Genomic DNA, 21,549 nt, shown 5'->3' on the forward strand with positions numbered 1-21,549 from the left:
GGCGTATATGTTATGTGATATGCACCAGTATGTTTTTTCAGGTCCATAATGCAGAAATAAATGCAGTAATATAATAATAATAATATACTGGTGTCACTGTAAAGTTTATCTCAGCAATGTCAAATAGTGACTAGTCAACTGTGACTAGAATTGGTTGACAGCGTATATCTTAAATGATTTAACATGTTAAACAACATTTAACATAATATTTTTTTAAGAAAGCTGCATGAAAGCTGCCCTTACATAGTTATATAATCATGATATATATAAGTAATGTTTTATTCTTCTGGAAATTAGTTTGTTGGCAGGAAATAAATGATGGAAGTAGAGCCCATGCCGATATGGGTTTCTTGAGATTGATAACAATTTTGATTACCAATATTTATCGATATATCATATATATATATAATATATATATATATAGATATATATATATATAATATATATATATATATATATATATATATATATATATATGGGCTCTACTTCCATCATTTATTTCCTGCCAACAAACTAATTTCCAGAAGAATAAACCATTACTTCGTTTGCAAGTCAAGAGGAAGCTTATTGGTTTCCTAGTAAATAATATGTTAGATTAGCAAACATAAGCAATCACAATTAAGCAGATGTGAAGCACCAAATTAACACTAATTAGGATAGACTTTGAATTAATCAAGCCACTTAGCCAACAACATCAATGTAAACAAAGTCAGTAGCATACTTGTGTAGAGGACATGCTAAAGTTGATTCCCATCGTTTGCACCTTACAAAGTCTTGATTAACACAATCACAATCAGCCTGCTGAAGTTGAGTGACCCAAGGTCACAGTTATGCATATTTTGTCACAAGACTCATTAACGGGGCGATAAGTCGTTTGTCAGTGGTAAATGAAGAAATAAAGGATACTTAATCAGTGGATGATTAAAAAATGCTGAAAACGGTCAATGACCCGTTATGATCTCTGATCCGCTGCTCATTTTGTGTTGTTGTAATCTTCAAAGACTGTCTCTAATTTTCAAATCAGTCATTAGCTGCACACGCGGGAATGTGTGATGTTCAAAAAATTATGATTGATGTTAATTTATATTTATATTAACTCTGTGAAATAGTTCCGAAAATAATATCAACATCTGTATTTTAGCAGTTTGTAAAGAATCCATCCACCACGTCAATAAATGAACATCTGCAAAGAGTGTCTTCCAGTCACATATAGAGTCTATAAACTCTTGATCTGATAGGCTTAAATTAGCCAATTCACATTAGACATGTTTGATGAATAGCTCTGCAATATGGTAATAAAGCCAATATCACACAAAATTAGTGGACAGCCTTTAATTCTCTGCGAGAAAAAAAATGCAGTTTGCATCTGACAGCTGCATTTTAAAGCCATAATACATCTAGAAAATAGAGCTGAGAAACCGACTGCTGTTCCAAAAAGGCTCCACATTTCCTCTTCCTCATGCCTGCTGTCAGTGGATTTAATGTGCATGTGTATTAATTGAAACGGCTGACTGCTGTTTGGTTCATCGGAGCAACAGTGTAACACACTGACAACTCCGTGCTTCAGGAGAACTTGACAGTGTTTAATTGGAGCACAGTGTTGTGTTTTTGACGGCTGTCATACCTGAAACTTATTAAGTTGAGGAGAAATATTTGGAAGCAGGGTTAAGGTTTGTATTATTTGCAAAGCCTCCATTTATTATGACTATAAATGTTCTGATGTTAGCTGTAATTATCTAGCAACATACGGTCTGACCAGGTGTGTGTGGAGTGTTTCTGTTTGTGTTTGTGACCAGGAAAAACCCATTGAATTACAGCTCCCTTTTTTTTTAATAGACTCAAAAGAGAAACAACTCGCTAGAGTGAAAAGTTTTTATTGAATCTGTTGTCTGAATCTGATCTTTCAAGAAGCTCCAGTCCAGCCTCTTTTATTCCTCCCAGTTTCTCTTTTTATTATTTGGTCAGCCTCGGTTACAAGCAACATTTTGAGGATTCATCTCCATTTTAAAGTTGCCCTGTTGAGTCTTCTTGGAAACTAAAAGGTATTTGTGTGTTTCTCACCCAAAACAAACGGGTTGAATTGAACTCATGCACACTTTGTTTCATTGGAATGTTTTAAATCGTGCAATGTTCATGTTTATTAGCTGGCAGTTGTCTTTTTCACGACCTTTCTCACGTCAAACATGAAACTGGTGGCAGGAATGTGTATTTGGTTGCCCATGTGAAACTATGAAATGTCATATTTTTCTTGTCCTCCGTCTGGACTGACTTTTAGAAAAGTGGACTCCTGATAACGAAGGTCACACATTCAATTACCCCACCTGCGGGACAAATAAGGGAGGGAAAGTGAAAAGCATCATTTACTCTTGCCTAATTACCACTGCTAATGTGCTCCTTGAGTATGGACCCGTAACACCCCAACTGTTCCAGTCGAGCTGCTCAGTGATTGGCAAATCAGACTCAGACTCAGCCATTATATTGGCCGAGTTTCATATGTAAATGTGTGCAACTGTGCCAAAGTGAAGCTTTCCTCTCAGTGAGACTAACCTGATTTAATTATTATTATTATTTTTTTTTAAAGCAATTGTTGTTGGAATTCTCTTCTTTTTCTTTTTTCCTGTTGAAGTTAATGTTTGGTGCTAATGATCCTCACACACCTGTGAGATTGAACCACTTCTGTAGTTGATTGTACCTCTGCTTCTTAATGGACGAGCCCCTTGATTTGGACGACTTAACTGAGTTAGCTGTTTGTATCATTTCAGATAAATCATGGATGCACACCCCGGAGGCACTGGCCAAGCATTACATACCCTACAATGCCAAGGTATGTTCCACAATCAGATTGTTGCACTGTATGAGCTTTGTGAGTATAAAATAATTCACATATCAAAGAGGAGCTTTGCTGTTGAACGATGATGGGAGTCTACAGAACAAAATCCCTCGTTTTGTGGCTTCCACCTTCCTGTTCAGTTGCTCGCTCTCTGTCAGGCCTATCAAACTGACACCTTTCAGGCAGGGGGTTCCATGATGCATTTCTCCCAGGACAACCAGGTCTTTCATTGAGGGTAGCAGCTCACAGCTTGGCTGATTTTGTTGTTTTTTCCTGTTTGCGCCTGATGGAGTCAACAGTGTTACCCTTTACATCATCCATTCATTTCCAAGTTATACTTCTAAGAATTACATGACAGTGATCATTTGGATATTTAATGGTGGATGGTTTTATTTGGATGCCACTACAGCTTAAGTATGAACAGTGTATCTGCACTATGTATATTGCAGCATTTATCTTCCCGAGCAGCTGTTTTCCCTCAGCGCTGTGATGGGCGGTGGAGGGAATGTCGTTATGAAACTTTAATTTGAAAGTTTCTCTGTTTTTTCAGCCTCTCTGATTTGTTTATCTATTAATGAGTGTGTGTGTGTGTGTGTGTGTGTGTGTGTGTGAGGTGTTTTTGCAAAGTGACTCTCAAAGCTCTCTCAAAACCAGCCAAAACTGCTTGTCCTGCCACTAGAATAACTTGAACTGAAACGGCACACTCAGTCTTGACTGGAAACACGGCTTGTGATAAAAACACTTTATTAAAAAGTCCAACAAAACATATCTTGTAGGAGGGCCGTCACACTCTGGGAGCACTTCCCTGTCAGACTGGTTTTCTGCTTCATTTCAGCAAAGAGTTTCTCTCCTGTAAGGCACTGACTCTGTCAGCCGACATCCTGAGCTTCAGAAATGTTATGATGGAACGGAGGTTGAACTCCAAAACTACCACATCCCCCAAACTGCTGAAGCTCCCTTACTATATGCAGCAAAGAGATCAGGGGAGAACTGGCAGAGGACACATCTCTTAAAAATCAAAGCTTGTTGTCAGCTTTCACTGATGAGTTGCCTGTCTGGCTGAATTTGCTGAGATCTGACTACACCACTCATCGCTGACGGAATTGGAGGGAATGAGACAGCCAAAGTGCTGAGACTGTTCTTTGGATTTTCTCCCCAGTTTAAAAAAAACTCAGAAGTGTTGAGAATAAGCTCAGTTAGCAGTATACCATGTTCTAGATAGACTGGCTCAACAGAAGTTTTATTTTCTTTGATTTTTTGATCCATCAATTCAACAAACTCTTCTGTATGTTGAAATATTTTCATTTGCCGACAGAACTAAACTATCTACGATGTTTTTCTCACCTCTTGACCCCAAATGTTTCCCTCCAGTCCTGCAGTAGGTCACAGTGCTGTAGATACAAATGTGAATGCTAAGGTCAGACCAAGACAAATTTGAAGTTTTAAAGTCTACAGTTCAAAGTTACCTTTAGACTTGTTTACCTTTGACTGCTTCCAAACCAACAAGAATCAGACAGCAGTAAGATTCAGTATTTCATAACCATATAAACAACAATAAAATCCTCATGTCAGAAAATAACAATTTATGCTTTCAAGGCTGTTATGATTATTTGATTAGACCAGCAAGAGATGGATTATCAAAATAGTTTTGAGCAATCAGTTAACTAATTGTTTCAGCTCTAAATGTTCTGCATCTCATTTTACAAGTCTATAATTTCCATCACCCCAAAATGAGGGACTTTAATGCAAAGAACTATTTCATTTGGTCCTAATTATAGGAAAATTAAGCTACATTTCCAGCTAGATTTCCAGAGAAACTACCTCGGAAGAACAGCTTCATTTAGCTTAAAGGAATAAAACAGAAATCAACAAATATGACATATCAATAAAAAACAAGAAAACAAAGGTGGTGGGTTGTGGAGAAGTTTTAACAACTTTGCCACTTTGCTTCATAATTTCTCTTCCACAGAGAATAAATAGCAGGTGTTTCAGTGATGCCATATGGAAACTATAACTGCAACAATTAGAAAATTAACTGACTAACTAAATCATTTTCAAGCAAAAATGCCAAACTTTCCATTGTGTCTGCTTCTCAAATGAAAATATTTGCTGCTTTTCTTTGTCATGTGTTAGCGTAGACTGAATATCTTTGGGTTTTGGACTGTTGGTTGATTGAAATTAGTGATTTTGCAGCTTGCTGAGAATTATAAGAGGCATTTTCATGGTTTTTCTGATATTTTATCAAAAAAACAATTGATTGAGAAAATGGCTGTTAATTGCAGCCCTAATTAAATCATAAAGGGGGCACTCATGTATCAAGAAACCCTGCAAACACTACCAGCCTCTACATTCACAAAAGCAAAACAGATCTGCAGTTTCATGTTCGTCAAGTCACAGCAGCAAAAGCAGGATTTGTCAGTCCAGGTGGCATTTTCTTGTTTTGAATTGAATTAGCTTTATGTCTTTGTAAGGTGACAATAGAAACTCATCATCTACCTCGACAGCCCTGATCTGTTTGAGCGCTCCAACACTTCTTTGCTTTGAAATGTCATCATGCATTTGGCCGATGTACAAAGCTGCTATTGGTTCTTTTCTGGGCGCAGCTTCAATGAGTTTCTGCTGACCTCTGTAATCAACAAGTGTTATTGGCCTCTGGTGGAAAAGCAAATGTTGAGAGGTGAATTTCCGTGCTGCTGGGATCAGTGCGTCTAACATCAACAATCACATCACATTCAGAAGTCACTTAAATTACACATGACACAGATCCTGCCCTTTCTAGATATGTGAGAACCTTTCAGCCAAGAGGAGTGAGCTGTGCATAGACAATGAGGCAGAACTCTGCAGCTTTCGCTCTTTGCCTTGTCATTTCAATGAACTTTTCAGAGCAGCCATAGTGTTAAATATCTGTTGAGTTTTCTGCAAATTTTGTATTTGTATTTGAGGGTGCACAGTCCTTTAAACACTATAGTCATTTTGACTTTGTTTCAATAAAACCAGTGTAGTTATTGGACCCTGTCTTTTCCTGAATGTGTATGTATTTTATTCTGACCATGTTTTTTTTTTTATTATTATTTATTTTATTACAGTTATAAAGAGTATTTCTACCTAGACTAAACTCTCTAAGTAACTGTGATTTTGACCGTTTTTTTGCTGCATGTCATTCCCCATCTCTCTCCCCCCACATTCCTCTCCACAGTCACTCTCCAGGTTGAAAAAAGCCAAAAAAAAAAGAATCTTTTTAAAAAAGGAGAATGACCGCCACAAAGATGTCAGATGCTTCATACCGTCGATGATGTAGAGTCTGAAGGAGGAAGTTGTGATGTCTCTTGATCCGTGCAAAGTTCATCCAACATTCGCTCTGAGTGATTCAGACAATGAGAGAATTCAACTTCCTATTACTCCTTTTTTCAGGATTTCTCAAAAAAAAAAGAAAATCCTACAAAATGAACCCAAAACAATGTCATGAGACACATTTGGCATCAGAAATGAAAAGTTATGTTTACACAATCATCAACAAACTGTTTGTGAACATGTTTCATTTATAAGTGGTGGATCCGAGCCTCGACTCTCCTGTTCATATCCACCTCAGCCAGTAAGCTGTCAGCAGCAAGGCTGTACTACAGGTTTCCACACAGCACATTGGACTAATCAAAGATATTTTTTCTATTTTAGATTGAAATCCGCATAATCCAATGCCAATGGCCATCTGACAGTGATGTTTGTGCTGTCTCAGACCACAATCATCAAAAGTGGAGATGTGGATTTCATTGGCCAGAACGATATGTAGGCTAATATTAGCGCTAATAAGATTGAAATCATTTGCGGATTAGTTGAAGCCAAAGTTTTAAGACTATTTTTGCTATTCACCTGTTATTTATGCACAGTCGCAGATCAAGATAAAGCTACACCAATATTATTAATATTATACTATCTCTAGATGTGATTTCAGTGATGGTTGCTGAGGAGTGTTCACGACTCGTCTGATTCAAACATTTCTAAAAACGACGTTATTAAGTCCAAAATTCAAAATGTGATGAAAAGAGATTCACAGTATGTTTTTATCTGTTTCAATTCATATTTTTTTTGGCATTTCATCTTTCAAAAACAACATTTTCACACAAAGAGAGGCACACACCCGCCAGGACTATTATTTAGTGTTTTTTATATGGTTATTCTCGTAGTTATAGAATTCTGGTAGTTCCAGTGTTAGGCTTAAGTGTGATTCCTCGCTGTGGGGAATGAGAGGCTGGGATGGTTCGTTTTCCAGCTGCATGCACCGGTTGATGGATGAGCCTCCGAGCTTGGTCTACCTTGTGAATCCTCCCCAGTCGTAGCCCAGAATGCACTGGTCAGGAACAAGACCTTCTCCATTCTATTCTGGGCATCTGTCAGCGGTGCTCTCAGACATGTCCTAGAGTGTGTAGAGTACATTTGTCACTCCGGCACAAGATGCTGACACTTTTGCAGAAACCACAATCTGTTTTTACGGCTCTATGTTTTTCCTGCAGAAACTGAATGTCTGAAAATATTGCTTTAAAAATAAACTCTTAACTTTAAATGTATGTTAAAGATCATTACAGCGATTCTTCTTGTTCATTCAATGCCTCAATCGATAATGTGCAAGAGAACTGCCAGAGTATAATTCCATATCATTCCATACAAGAAAAATTGACATTAACAAAGCCAAGTCATGGAAAGCTTCACACAAGCTTTGTTGTGTTGTTGAGACAATCCATGTCTGTCTGAGCTGTTAGCTGTGCTCCAGTGGGATTTGTTGTTATTTTGTTTTCCTCCAACCTTTAAGGCGCTGACACCAGTGTTTATGAAGTCTGATATTGGAACAGGCTACACACATTAAGCCCAGGAGGCACTGAAGCAGTGTGTATGACTGGAACAATTATTGCAGCTGCTGCCAGATGGAAAAAAAAACAATGTTCAGGCATAAAGGTTAATGGCTCCATCTGTCGGAGGGTGGTAGAAGTGCTGCCACAAGTGTGTGTGTGTGCGTTTGTGTCTGTTTGTACATTTCTGCACATGTATTCCTTGTGAGGCACTTTAAGTGAAATTGGAGTTATTAGAGTTTTTTAACCAGAAGAAGTATTCCACAATTTACTCCTACTGGCCTGATTGATGAAATAATTGTTTTATCATGTCCAGTGAAATCATTTTTGTTGCATTTTCTTGCTTGTATACATTACACTACATGTCTTTGTTTGTCATACATTTATGTATGCTTTCGTTCTCTCTCCAGTTCCTTGGAAACACAGAGGTTGAAGCCCCAAAAGGCACAGAAGTTGTAAAGGATGCTGTCCGAAAGCTAAAGGTAAAGCCAGTCCTCAGTGTATGCTGTAGCCTAAAGGATAGAGGAGTGTTCTTGAGTAACCGGATTGCATTGGAGACTCAGAGGAAGGGATTGAGTGACAAATGCTTCCCTCCCTCATCAGTTACCAGCAAGGTGCCCTTGGAGTTTTTCAGCTCCCGAGTGTGGATGCCTATAAGTGCTGGATAAGCACAGCAGTCTGCTCGGTCAACCATCCCTGGGTAGATGTAGAATTCAATAAAACGGATATTTATCTGCCATGAAACCTGTTTTCTTACCCCAAGCTTGAATCCTCCAACCAAAACTTTCTTTATATTCCAACATTTTTACTACAAAAGTCACTTAATTAAAGCGCAGGTGCTTTAACATACCGCGACGGAAACCACTGACGCATCGTAAAAATTCTTGACACTTAATATTCTCCACCACTGTTTCCTCTTATAAAGTACATGATCTAATTAGATGTTGTAGCCTAAATTTGCATATTAATAGGGGGAACAAAGACCTTTTGAAACAATGTAATCCCCTAATACAAAGTTACACTGTAAGGGTTAATACACTTGTGTAAACACAAATGTGCTATAACATGATTTGTTAATTAATGCATTGATTAAAGCTGCACTGATCATGCATTAACAATGATTCGAATTAAACCCTTTAATATCACAAGTGTCCTAAAATCTAAATTATTGCAGTTTTGACTGTTTGTTGTTTCAGTTTGATTCTTCTGGGTTCTTTGGAGGCAGTGTTACAAGCTCTTAACACAATATTGACAAGTTATCACATGATAAAATTGATCTGGCAAATGTGAGGGGATACTGTCATCTTTATTATTATCTCTTTTTTTGGTCTCCACCACCTTCTGGGGGAATTATCTGGCTCTTAAGTTGCTAAATGTTCCACTAAGGTCCACCACCTTGTTGCTGTGCTGAACAGGTAGAGTACAGTTTGAGCTTTTGCAAGGTTTCAACAAAATAATGAGCTGAAAGACACTAAAATTATATATAGATAATACATAGACATTTCATCCATCATTTTTAGAGACTGATAGTTGATTGATGAGTCTCATTTCTAGTATGAAGCCAGCCATGGTCATAACAGCTGAAGGTCAAGGGTTTTCCCGGACGTTGTGATGCTTGAGAGCTTCTGGTTTTCATGACCATTATCCCATTCAGTGCTCAAGTAGTCTGACCTTGTTATTCTCATGCTCTAGTTCTACTTTTAAATTATGTGATGCATAAATGGCACGAAAACAAATTCCTCATCATCGGTAGCCTCGGGTCATACACAGGAAAAAACATAATTTGTATCTAAAGGTTTAACACTACATACCTCTGGTCTCTAGTGACTTTACAACGACAGTGCTGTTATATTAAACAAGCATTTTGATTGATTGATTTATAATGAAATAAATTAATTGTACAGGGCGTAACATAGCTCCAGGTATGTATTTAAAGGTTAGGATGATGGTGTAGCAAACACCAACTTGAACTGGAGGTACAAAGGCTTGACCTCAGATTACATTACCAACAGTCAGTGTTGGTTTTCTTTAAGCAGCACAAAGATCCTTCCTTAACTTTCCTTCCTTAGTTGCCAGAAAAACTTTGACAGTTTTATTTTGTTATTTAGCCTTTAGGATTTCTCATGTAATCATGCTCAGTTTCATTCATCTGTGAATGACACTTAACCTGTGTTCCTTCCAAACGCATCCTCCTCAACTTTAATCAAGTTTTAACTAAACCAGCAACGCTAGTCTTTATCCATGGGAACACAACCCAGAGAAGTTCTCCTTTCTCACAGCTTCTTGGTAATGTGGCTGCACTCGCTTGCCTGCTGGCCTCTCCTCTGTTTTCTCCTGCCAAGAGTTGAATGTGTGAGGCCACTTTTAGGGGAGGACTGTTTTCCCAAACCCATACCTCTATTGTTACGTTACATTTGATCTTGTAAGGCTGTTTGGAGACTGAGGCTCCATGGTTACTCTCCCAGTTACACTGGCAGTTAGGACAGGCTTATCATTCCACGTGAGAGAAAAAAAAATGTTGGTGAGAGACAGTCCTGGAAGGCATGCAGCAACAGTTAAGGTCAAATATTGTAGTTTCATATCAGTTAGAGTAAATGCCAGTGTGTTATTTTTATTACTCAAGCAAGATAAATCTCCTTGTAACACACACACACATTGTTGCCTCTCCTAGTCGGTTCATGTTGGTGTCTGCAGGCCCTGGATGGTATATTATAGAAGTTTAGCTACGGCTTGATTATAGTTGAATTGATCATTTTACTGTAATGTTAGAGGCTGTATAAATACATTTATCTTACATGCATCTTTCATGTATATTACTTCTAGAGTCTGCTTTGGGCAAGTTACCTTTCATGTACAGTAATCTCCTAATTTGACAGTATTCACATCTTTTAACAGACATTTTGATGGTTATTGGCCTAAACGCTCTGCCAAGTTTTAGTTTTTATGTTGTTTGGCAAAATAACTACGAAAGACTCCAGTTGTTTTTTTGGCAGTGCTTGAGAGAATGACACATTGGCTGAATCACAGATTAGTTTCATTTCTTCTTTAATCTTCTGTAAAACGCTTGATGTCAAGCTCATTTTCATAACATGCTGCCATTTTATTCCCAAGCAAATCTTCCTTCCGCTTATGCAAAATGAAATGATCATTGACAAAGCAGTTTTGATTAATATTTTCATATTGACAATGGTTCAAATTACTAGTGTTTTTGCTCATACTGACCAATCCACACTCAGAGTCCCATTTCATCCAGATAAGACATTATCCAGCAAGTCCAAGTTGGGTTAACATGCCTTTCATCCCAGCTCTCTTCCTTCTCCTCCTCCTGGGGGGATAGCGGGTCCGGCTGATCTGACTGAGTTAATCCTTTCAAAGTCTGCTGCTCTTTAATCCAAACCCTGCGCTTCCTTTTCCAGTGACAATATTTTTGTCATAGATAATATGTGTTCCAGTCATAATAATAACACAACAAAAATGTAGCAAACTTTGAAGGCGTTATCGTCTGTTGCATCAACACGGGCCCCAGTTGCCATAGTTTCCCTCATTCAGTTGATTTAAACAATTTTGGCTTGTAACTTTTTAATTTCAGGTCCAATCAGATATCATTCACTGATGTTTCAGTAATAGAAAAAAGATGAAAAAAAAGCTGATGAAAACAGAAAGAAAAGTAAAGTTTGAAAGAGTTACTGGCTGCTGCATCTACATTCATCACCGTTGCCATTTTACAACATCAAATGAATGCTAATGTTGCTTTGCGCCTGCCGAATGTGTACACAGATAATTGATTGCTCGCACATTCATCATATAACAACTTTCTGAAGTGAAAAATGTTGTGTTTTCTTTGAGATGTCATTGATATTAGCAGCTTTAAAGGTCTGTTATGTTTTTTTAAGACTTGTTTCCAGACTTTTAGTTGTATCAGTTGATTAATATGTTTGTCATATCTCTCTCACTGGCAGTTTCAGAGACACATCAAGAAGTCAGAGGGACAGAAGACTCCCAAAGTGGAACTGCAGATCTCCATTTATGGCGTGAAGATACTAGATCCCAAGACAAAAGTGAGTCTTTACATTTGAATTTTGCCGTTTGACAGGTCGTTATAAGTTATACCGAGAACACATACCATGCAGAGTAAGAAGTGATTTGCTGTTAACATTCGTGAGGTCAGTAAATAATGAATGTATCGTGTTTGTTTTCCAGGATGTGCAGCATAACTGTCAGTTACACAGGATATCCTTCTGTGCAGATGACAAAACCGATAAAAGGATATTCACTTTTATCTGCAAAGACTCTGAATCCAACAAACACCTCTGCTATGTGTTTGACAGTGAAAAGTGTGTAAGTGCTTCCTTATCTTTTCATTGAAACAAATATATAGAACACGTTTGACAGAATGTACAATTACTAATGATGCTGTGTTTCGACATCTTGTAGTTGTAGCACTGTAACGGTTATTTCAACTGTAAATAAGTTGTAGTGACGTTTAGGTACATATCACGATCAAGTCTCTGCTCCCTGTTGTAGGCAGAAGAGATTACTCTAACTATCGGTCAGGCCTTCGACTTGGCCTACAAGAAGTTCCTGGAGTCTGGAGGCAAAGACGTGGAAACCAGGAAACAGATTGGAAGCCTTCAGAAAAGAGTACGTCTCACGTCCGGTTGATTCAGCTTGTTCGCTCTCACACTGACTTTAATTTGTTTTGAAAACTTCTGCCACCATGCTGACACATTGATATTTTTTTTATTAATTAATGCAGAGCTTGTCTCTATTGATTGTTTGAAATGATCCAGCGATGACGATTAAGCTGTGCTGATGAAAAATGTCAGTAATGAATATTAATGTTAGTAAGCTCTGCCGTTAAAGAGCCAATCTGAAATTGAATTATTGTTGATCTGTGCAACTTTCTCACTGCTTTTGTTTAAATTGTTATTTATTAAAGTGTTAGTATCAGCTTAATTAAATGACTAACACCATGCGGTTGCTAAACAGTCTGTTTGCATTACCTTCTTAAACAAGCGAATTGGAGTCGCTAAAAGTTATTTACGTAATCAGTCAAATTTGCATTTATGAAAATAGTCGTGTACATCGCTGACCTTGGTTTTCATTGGACAGTGACGGCATACTGATGATCACTTATGCTTTCATTTACTGCAGCGGCTTCTAAAATGACTGAATGTTCTTATCTTTATGTAGATTCAAGAACTGGAAACAGAAAACTCTGAGCTAAAGCAGCAGCTTCAAGATCTGGAAGAACAGCTCATGATAGCTCATGTACCACCAGTAAGGACAAACCGCACAAACACACACTCCAGTTTAAAGATTTGGATTCTGCATATTGAAGCAAGTCTGTAACTTGAAAGTGCATGCTTAAAGTAAGGTTAGGGGTTTTTTTTTTCTTTGAGAAGGGTTAAATTTGGGTTGTAGATCTATAACCAAGTCTCTCAGATCTCCGGTCTTCCCGAGAAAAGATGACCTGGATATGTTCTAACCTTCACAGACTAGGGTTCGCGTATCTATCCAGACATTAACTAATGTTAGGCACCGAAAGCTACTAGTCATATCGGACCAGGTAAGACTGTAGCTGTAGCTGCAAAACCCCTGAACTGAATTGAACAAGTAGGTGCTGATCAATATAACTTTTCATTTCTAAAAAAATTGTGTCTTGTTTCAAAATTCACACAGTCAAACTAAAATGGACTCTCAAATCCTTTGAAATTCAGATCTTCCCCATCAGCCAAAAGCAAACAAACACAACCATCTTTTAATTCTCAAATTTAAGCTCGCAGGTTCTTCAAGTATTTTTAAGGGCAGTTGGTTTTGCTGATATTGCTTCTGTAATAAAAGACACGACCTCAACCCACCAAGTTTGGAATGACCGGCTCTATCTGGAGGGAGTCGTGGGGGTCTAAGCTGTGTCTGAGGCAAAGCAATTACACACCTGATTGGTCTGATGAGGAATGTGATACATTCACCATCTAATTGGGCCAAATGCCAGTACTGGTGACAGCTTCCTGCAAATGCAATTACCCACACCTCTGCTGCTCTACAAGACTGAATAATATTGTGCCTCTCTGGCCATTTTCTTCCTGCGTTTTTATTTTTTTCTCAGCCGCTGCACATAAACGCAGCTAATGAAGCGTACATTCTGCAGAGGCCCTCCTCTCTCTTCTGGTGTCACAGCATCAAGTCACTCTCCTGTCTGGAAATCTCATCTGTCACGCTCACTCCTATGAGCTCGCCGGAGTCCAACTTGTCCGCCGGGCTACTAACTCCTCCACCTGCCAAACCTGCTCTACTTCCTCCTAAACCTACTGAGGGATGCAGCATCCCCCGGCCTCGCGTAAACACCCTATGCTTTTTCTTTCTTTCTGTGCTTTCTTGCTGCCTCTAAGGCTTTACTGTAGTATCTCCTGCTTTTATCTGTCTTTTGCTCTTCCTGTTTCTTGTTGTTCCTCTTTGTTATATAAAAAATAGCCAAGTCTGACCTTGGCTTAACAGTTTCCACCACTTTAAATACAGGCAGGGAGCATCTCCATGAAACCGCAGTCCACGGACGTTTTTGACATGGTTCCCTTCTCTCCTGTGACACCGTTGGTGCCCACACCGGCCAGCAACGGCTGCCCACCACCACCACCGACCACATTACCACCAGACATAAGTGAGCAGTTTCTAATAACCTTTAATACCGTGTTTAAATATTTATAGCGTAATGCATAGAATCTTTACCTCACTGCCTATTGAAACTGTTTTCCTTTGCAGTCAGCGTGATGTTTATCTGCTTGTGTTTATAGGGAAAGATCTGTTTGGTGCTGAGCCATTTGATCCGTTCACCTGCGGGGCAGCTGACTTCCCTCCAGATATTCAGTCAAAGCTGGATGAGATGCAGGTGAGCGCCTCTCTGTGTCTGTTTCCACGACTTTGTGTTTTGAAGAACTGCAGGGAGGCTGGCTAAACTGTGAAACCCAGCGCTCCTATCTGACTTATTATCACTATCAGCACTTTGAAGATTTCAAACTTTCTCTAGCTTACATGAACAAAGGCTTCGCGCACTACGGGCAATGCGTCAGAGGTGGGCGCAGCCGTTGAATCTGGACAGTTTAATCTTAATTGGCTCGTAAGCCAGCTCCGGTGCCCTGTTTATTAAAACTATGAATGTTAAAATAGATCAAGTTTGTCATCCTGTTGTGCATGCGGCAGTAAAACCAGCAGCCATGAGTGATTACCTAAGTCTATCTTCCTCTTTATGTTCTTTCTGATAAAGCTAAGCACAAAAGGATTTTAATGAAATCCTCGGCCGACTCAGTGCTGAATATGACTCACTTCTTTATATTTAGATTCATTTAGCCAGTTTATTTTAAAGTCTTAGAGTCGTTGGTGTATCACTGAGTTTTGTGTTCTTCCATTATGTGTTTTAATGAAGTGAAAACAAGTGAAAATGTTGTCATTTTTCAGCAAAAAAAAAAAGTCTTAATGCTGGTGGAACATTTTAATGTTGCTGTTATTTGAAGGTCTGGTGGAGCAATTAAAGAAAGTTAAAGAACTTAATTAGAACTGTAATAAAGAAAACTGATGATTGTTGCTTATTAGAAATAAAACAACACTGGAAGTATTGGAAGATCTGTGTAGTATAAATAAAAAGTGAATCAACAGTTTTTCACTGGCAGCTCATCCAACTCAGGGGGACACAGCCATTGTAAGGAAACAATGTTTAAAAAAAAAAAAAGATGATCAGATGATGATGAGAACAAACAGACAGAGTTCACTAGTTACGACTTATCTGCAGACAAAACGACATCGGTCATATTTTGACAGGTAATGCTTATCAATCAAATATGAAAGTAAAAGTTGATGTATGAGGAAGTGCATAGCATGCAAGCTATGAAACTCATATTAGGTTGAATGGAATTAGGCACTTTGTGTTCTTGTTATTAAAATAACTTTTGACATTTTGTTAAAGAAACATTTTAAGTAGGTTCGTCTTAAAAAACTAGCCGTGCTTCTTTATATGTCAAACCAACTGATGTAAGTGAACTGGACTTGAAAAATCAAGTTGTTTAATCACACAGACATACTTAATTTTGTTGGCTGTTTGCGTTTTAAGGGCCAGTTTTCATTTGCCACAAATACTTTAAAGCTGTGGCTGCGCCTGTTGGAGCCAGAGCTAGTGCAAAGGCAACGTGTGAGGTGACTTGTTAAACTGCACAACATGGTTCGCATTAACGTCATTATCAAAAGAAACTTAGCGTGTTGAAAACAGTTTCCATCATGACTGTTTTCAAGTACAAAAATAAAACACTGTTTAACTCTTTACTTACTTAATGAATCATTTTAATGAGTTAAACACTCATTTAACTCATATGAACTTATATCTGCTATTGATCCTCTGTGAGATTTGTCAGACTTCTAAATATTGCTCATGGGTGAGTACAGTTAGGTTGGTTTACAGGCAGGATGGCATTTTTTCTTGTTCCTGCTTCCAAAAGGAGTCATGAGAAAGAGTTTGAGAACCACTGCTGCAGCTTGACTTGGCACACAGTCAGATAAATACAGTTTATGCCATATCTACTGGCAGTCAGTCTGTTTTTTTCCCTGGGTCTGAAATGTTTTCAATTATAGTACGATTCAAAATAATAATAATGATGTTGCAACTTATGTGAATCTGTTTTGCAAAATAACAGTTTTAGCCAGGCATTGCCAGTAGGAGGCGATGTTGCACTGGCACGCTTGTTTTTGTAGTGCACTTTTGCAACTTCTGTTTCACTTTCCTCCTCGTCTTCTTCTTCTTCTTCTTTAATATTAACAACTGAATTCTTGTCCTTTTCACTTGTAGCGTCAGAGATGGTTTGTACTTTTTGCTCTGTGCTACCTTCTGTGTGTGCTGTGACTGTGGTTATGTCTTTGCATGTTTGGTGTCGATGTCGCATGTTCCATCTTCTCTGAAATGCTCATCTTTCTCTCAGTAGAGACTCAACATACTCACTTTTTCTATTTGAAGATGTTGATTTTCAGGTTGGCGATTGCTTGAAAAGTATGATAACGTTTTAGAAACTGATGTCACATTTAATATAATTTTGTGCATCTATATAAAAGAGCACATTACAAATACAACGTGTCAATATTTTTCGCCAGATATTTGTAGTTTGCAAAACAAAATTGCTTTTTACTTTTCACGTTCCGCCAGTCCTCCCCCATTAGGTGCATGCCTTGTTTCTGCTTGAGTTTATTATCTTTCATATAATGCATGACCGAGCATGACTCTTTTTCTCTGCTTTTTTTTTTTTAGCATTTCCTTCACTTTTTTCCCTATTATTCCCTATTTTATTTATTTTTTTCATTTGGCTCTAATTTGAAAAAAAAAATTCATTACTTACTCAACAATATGAAATCTGTCATATCGGTGTGTTCTCTGGCTTGTCTTCCAGGAGGGGTTCAAAATGGGACTAACCTTAGAGGGCACCGTCTTCTCCCTGGACCCGTTAGACAGCCGCTGCTGATGCCAAGAAGATGCTCTTTGTCACGTACTTTGAACTCGTTTGTATGAAGTGCCAAAATCCACTCCACAGTTGAGTCAAGATGTCACAGTTTTCATCTTGAGGTTTATATGCATTTGCATTTAGATTGGTTTTTTCGATATTTCAAGGTAAACTCAGATCCATTATAGAAAAGAACTATTTTTGTAAAAGAGAAAAAAAAGAGAAACTTATGGAAGGAGTAGTTTTGAGTACCTTTGCTTGCACAGGCAGTGAGAGATGTAAATAGTCAAATATGTCCAATGGTACACAGAATTTTCATATGAGACAGTTTGTGTGTATGCACCATTTGAATTCTGTATTGTTAACACATTCCTGTTTGTATGCCAAACACAAGCCGGCGAAGTAAATAAATGGAATCTGTATCATTAACACAGCTCGCCCATAGCTTCATGTAGCTTATTTTACTCAACATTAATTCACACGTTAATTAATCCATGTTTTACTTTGGCTTACTGACCTTTCCACTGTTTGTTTTTGACATTGAGTTGTTTATTTTGCGCTTCTGTTTTTTTACGTTTCACATATTTGAGTCGCCATTTCAGTATTTACTTGTCATATTTTTACTTTGTCATGATTTTAGTCTGCTTTTCTTGCACCAGAGGGCACTTTTTTTGGACAGCCTCTGTCCATATACAGTACTATTCCAATGATTTTACTTTTGGTTGCATCGACTTTGCTGTTACAGTTATTAAAGAAAATCCTGCGAAAAAAAAACAAACGCTACTCATTGTTTCCATCATTTAATATTATTTGTGTGACTTTACTGAGCTGGTGTGTATAGTTTTTGTGTTTGAAATGTTTTCTTTTTCCTCTAAAAGGTGTCACAGTGGCCACAAGATTTTGTACAGACATTTATCGGTTTATGATTTAGTGGCTGATTGCAACCCCCTCGCCTCATCCTCTCCCTCCTAGTGTGAAGGAGAAACTACAGTAGCCGTGAAATGCTTGTAAAAGGGGAAAGCCTTATCTAGAGCCGGTGTGTATCTTGTCTTATCTGAGCTGCTGTAGAGACATGGCGATCCAACATGGCACACTTACAGGACTTACAACATCTGTACATATAAAAAGCTCATCTTAAGGTAACAAAACCTATTAAATCAAAGCTCATTAATTATTCTTTATTCAATTTCTGATGTATTCTGTGAATGGAGCTTTCTAAATCTGACAGACTGGACCTTTAAGCGCCTTTAATTAGGTCATTTTACTACACACCCTCTTGAGGCTGAAATTACATTATTGTACAAAGTTTTTTAAAGGACCAGAATGAACCCTTCCGAAACAAGAACAGGCAGAGAGAAGTATTTTTTAATATTTATTTTCAACGGATTAAACGCATCTGCTTCCAATATGGAAAGCCCCTTCCTCCTCCTCCTCCTCCTCTCTGCCTCTGGGGTGTTAGCAGGCAGTCAAGCCTCGCAGAAGTTACAAATCTATAATAAATATACTCAAATATGAACCAAATGGTCACAATAGAATTACTTTAAGGCACATTCATGGAAATCTAAAACAAACAACTTACATAAAAATAAAATAAAAAAACAACTGTGAACGTTAAATACATTTTTAACTGCAAAATATGTCTAAAAAAAAGAGTTCTTGTGAAAAATAACAAATATAAATGACCTAACTATACCTGAATTAATATGACAAGAGCTTGGGGGGATTAACAAGCATTTTGTTTAATTTGTTGCATAGCAAGAAATACAAAGCAAACAGGCACTCACAGCCACCTTATTCTATAAAACTGATTATAAAAAAGGATTTCAAGAGCATATAAGTCCAGGATACTGAAAAGGGGGAACTGACATGCATAAAAATAGAATATTCTGTGCTACTTTTACTGTACGGTATTGAAATTGAAGGAAAAAAAAGTTACAAATCACCACACACCACTCACATGACACCTCATTCATCTCTCCATCGTTGACAGAAAGATCTTTATTGGTATCCCCAAAAACCCTGCCCTACCGCGCAGCCGGGAGAAGTGCACAAGGATCACACTACTTACAAAACAGCACCTGTGAAAGAAAAAGATTTACATGTAGTGTCATCATTTCTCAGTTTCGGTGACGAGGTAGCTAACACTGAGGAATCGACAGTCTTAATGTGTCTTTAATGTTGTACGTGATCGGTACAGAGTTTCAGATAACTGGATACAGACATTGGTTCATCAAAACTGTCTTGAGAAAATACCTGTGCCAGTGAACGTATCATTGGCTGTATTTGTTTCCTCAATAGCACCACAATGTTTTTTTATATTCAAACATTAAAAAAAAAAAAAAAAAATCTGTCAAAAATAGTAGTGGAAGGACATTTGCTGTAGCTTCAGTGGGGTTTTTCTGGGCCTATAAACAGCAGTTATAATTACAATTTTAAAGCTTTCATATTCATACATTTTTTTGGCAATGTTATTTTGTAAAATAAAATTAAGGTCTTTGGACCAAACTACATCATAGTGACCCTCGAAATGCATCAAGCTTTAAGTCAAACATACACAAGACAGAGGAATGATTCTGATTTTTACCAATTTTCTTTATGCAAATTCCAAACATTCATTCTAACTTACAAATCTTCGATGTCTTGATCTGGGTTGAAAGGCACAATAAATATCTTGCCACAGGGCCAGAATAGTCCTCAGTACTCGTATGTACAATGTGGCTGATCGGGTCAGCTGTCAGTTCAATAGTCTCAGGATTCTTCCCGATACATCCCTGCTGACGATTTTACAAGAAGCACACTGGCCCGATATCGAAGCCGAACTCTTGATCTGGGCCACCAATGTCCACAGGGGCAATATCCACAATAGGAAGTCTTGCCGTTTTCTGTGTCCTGTACTCAAACACTGTCTTGCCCCAGTTGCCATTTGGTTGCTGTAAAATATAGACAAATAGAAGTTTAGTGATTCAATTAATTAGCAATACATCTCAATAAAAAGCTACAAATGATTTATAATGACTTTGTTCTGTGCCGTTAGCAATGCCTTCAGAAATGAGTTTGCTCAGCATTTGTTTTAGATTTCTTTAATAGTCAACAAATCCCATGAAACCACTAAAACCAACAAATATTGTGTGTGTATCTAAACCCTGAGCTGAATCATTTGTGCCACAGGGCTCCATTGTTATCACAGTGGTGTATTTCGACTCAACACCACAAACAAGAATTCCGACTCAGTACAGTTGTCTTGAACGGAGTAAATTAGCTACATTTACATATATACTATACAAAAAATGGTTTTGTACCAGGCTGTAAACATGTTGATTTCTGGCACTTGTGAGCTAACAGATTTAAAACTTGTGTTGGTTTTTGTTGAATGTCGTTACAAAATTCACTCAACTATTAGCTCTGCTCAGCTCTTCTCCAACTCCTGAAGTAAATATCTGGCTCTCTGGTTGCCTCACTATGTTCACCAGCTAATTGCTGACTTAGTCTGCATGCTTGTTTTGGGGTAGGTAGCATACAGTCATTTTATTAGACTTTTTTTTCTGAAAACAGCTTCTTGTGACTGGAAATCATGCTCATGACAGCAGTGAGAGTGATCCAAAACAATGGGCTATTAAATCAAAATGATGAGCTAAACGATGTCAAACTAACCACAGAGTTAGGTAATAATTCTCTGTGGGTTCATCACTAAAAGTGACCCATTTCACGTTATCATAATTTAATCCACAGTTAATATAACAGTATTTATTAGAGTTGTTGTGTTGGCTAAAATTACAATAGCTTCACTTTTTAAAAAAAGTGTATTTGTGAGCAGTTTTTTGAAGATTCATGTCTCACCCACTGTTGGTTTTGGTCATTTCATGGGATTTGTTCCCAGCCTTACAGTATCCATTGACTATTAGTTGTGTAAAAAACAGCTAAGTTACTCCTGAAATGTGGAAACTTACTGAGCAGGAGTCCTCCACCACTGTGTATCTGAACCGGTTGTTTCCCTCTGCTTTAAGTTCCAGATCGTTGGAGCCCTTGAGGATTACAGCTTTCTTTAAGTTGCCATTCTTCTCATCCTTATAGCCCACAGAGTTCTTGCAGTGGTAGGTAATGGTCTGGGATGCCTCTTTGGAGAGCAGGCGGATGAAGGTCATCTGAACTGTGATGGAATTTGACGGCTGATCTTTGTTGCCATAAGCGAACTGGAGAAACATACAAATCAGTCAAAACAGAGCCTCACAAAACTCGAGAACTCTTGGCTAAAAGTTACAACATCAAGGTTTTATCAAGTTTTTTCCCCCAACATCTGGATGTTCTGCACCCTTTCTGAACACAACATTCGCATGCAACCTTTACTTGTCATTACAAAAACACATTTTTTAAAGTATACACAGTGTCTGCTCTCCCCCCCTCTCTC

The 21,549-nt window shown here is 38.0% G+C and overlaps 2 protein-coding genes across 7 annotated transcripts in view; one reads left to right on the forward strand and one right to left on the reverse strand.

Annotated features, from left to right (window-relative positions):
* Positions 1-17,833, forward strand: part of gulp1a (GULP PTB domain containing engulfment adaptor 1a) — a 71,498-nt gene extending 53,665 nt beyond the window's left edge. For 3 of the 6 annotated variants that reach the window (XM_027278920.1, XM_027278923.1, XM_027278912.1), the window contains 10 exons: positions 2,763-2,824; positions 8,082-8,153; positions 11,631-11,729; positions 11,872-12,009; positions 12,196-12,312; positions 12,865-12,951; positions 13,781-14,011; positions 14,191-14,329; positions 14,463-14,557; positions 17,094-17,833. In XM_027278920.1, the coding sequence (XP_027134721.1) occupies positions 2,763-2,824; positions 8,082-8,153; positions 11,631-11,729; positions 11,872-12,009; positions 12,196-12,312; positions 12,865-12,951; positions 13,781-14,011; positions 14,191-14,329; positions 14,463-14,557; positions 17,094-17,165 (1,112 nt within the window). In that variant the 3' untranslated portion in view covers positions 17,166-17,833. Of the gene's footprint in view, positions 1-2,762; positions 2,825-8,081; positions 8,154-11,630; positions 11,730-11,871; positions 12,010-12,195; positions 12,313-12,864; positions 12,952-13,780; positions 14,012-14,190; positions 14,330-14,462; positions 14,558-16,501; positions 16,513-17,093 lie in introns of all 6 variants that reach the window. The other 3 variants (XM_027278924.1, XM_027278933.1, XM_027278930.1) reach the window with 3 other exon arrangements.
* A 1,034-nt stretch (positions 17,834-18,867) lies between these two features.
* Positions 18,868-21,549, reverse strand: part of col5a2a (collagen, type V, alpha 2a) — a 37,465-nt gene continuing 34,783 nt past the window's right edge. Inside the window, exons 53-54 of the mRNA XM_027278907.1 lie at positions 21,092-21,334; positions 18,868-20,074 (exon numbers count right to left, since the gene is read on the reverse strand). Coding sequence (XP_027134708.1) covers positions 19,928-20,074; positions 21,092-21,334 — 390 coding nt within the window. The 3' untranslated portion in view covers positions 18,868-19,927. The remainder of the gene's footprint in view (positions 20,075-21,091; positions 21,335-21,549) is intronic.

This window comes from Larimichthys crocea, chromosome I (genome assembly GCF_000972845.2).
Source record: "Larimichthys crocea isolate SSNF chromosome I, L_crocea_2.0, whole genome shotgun sequence".
In the NCBI taxonomy this organism is placed as follows: Eukaryota; Metazoa; Chordata; class Actinopteri; family Sciaenidae; genus Larimichthys; species Larimichthys crocea.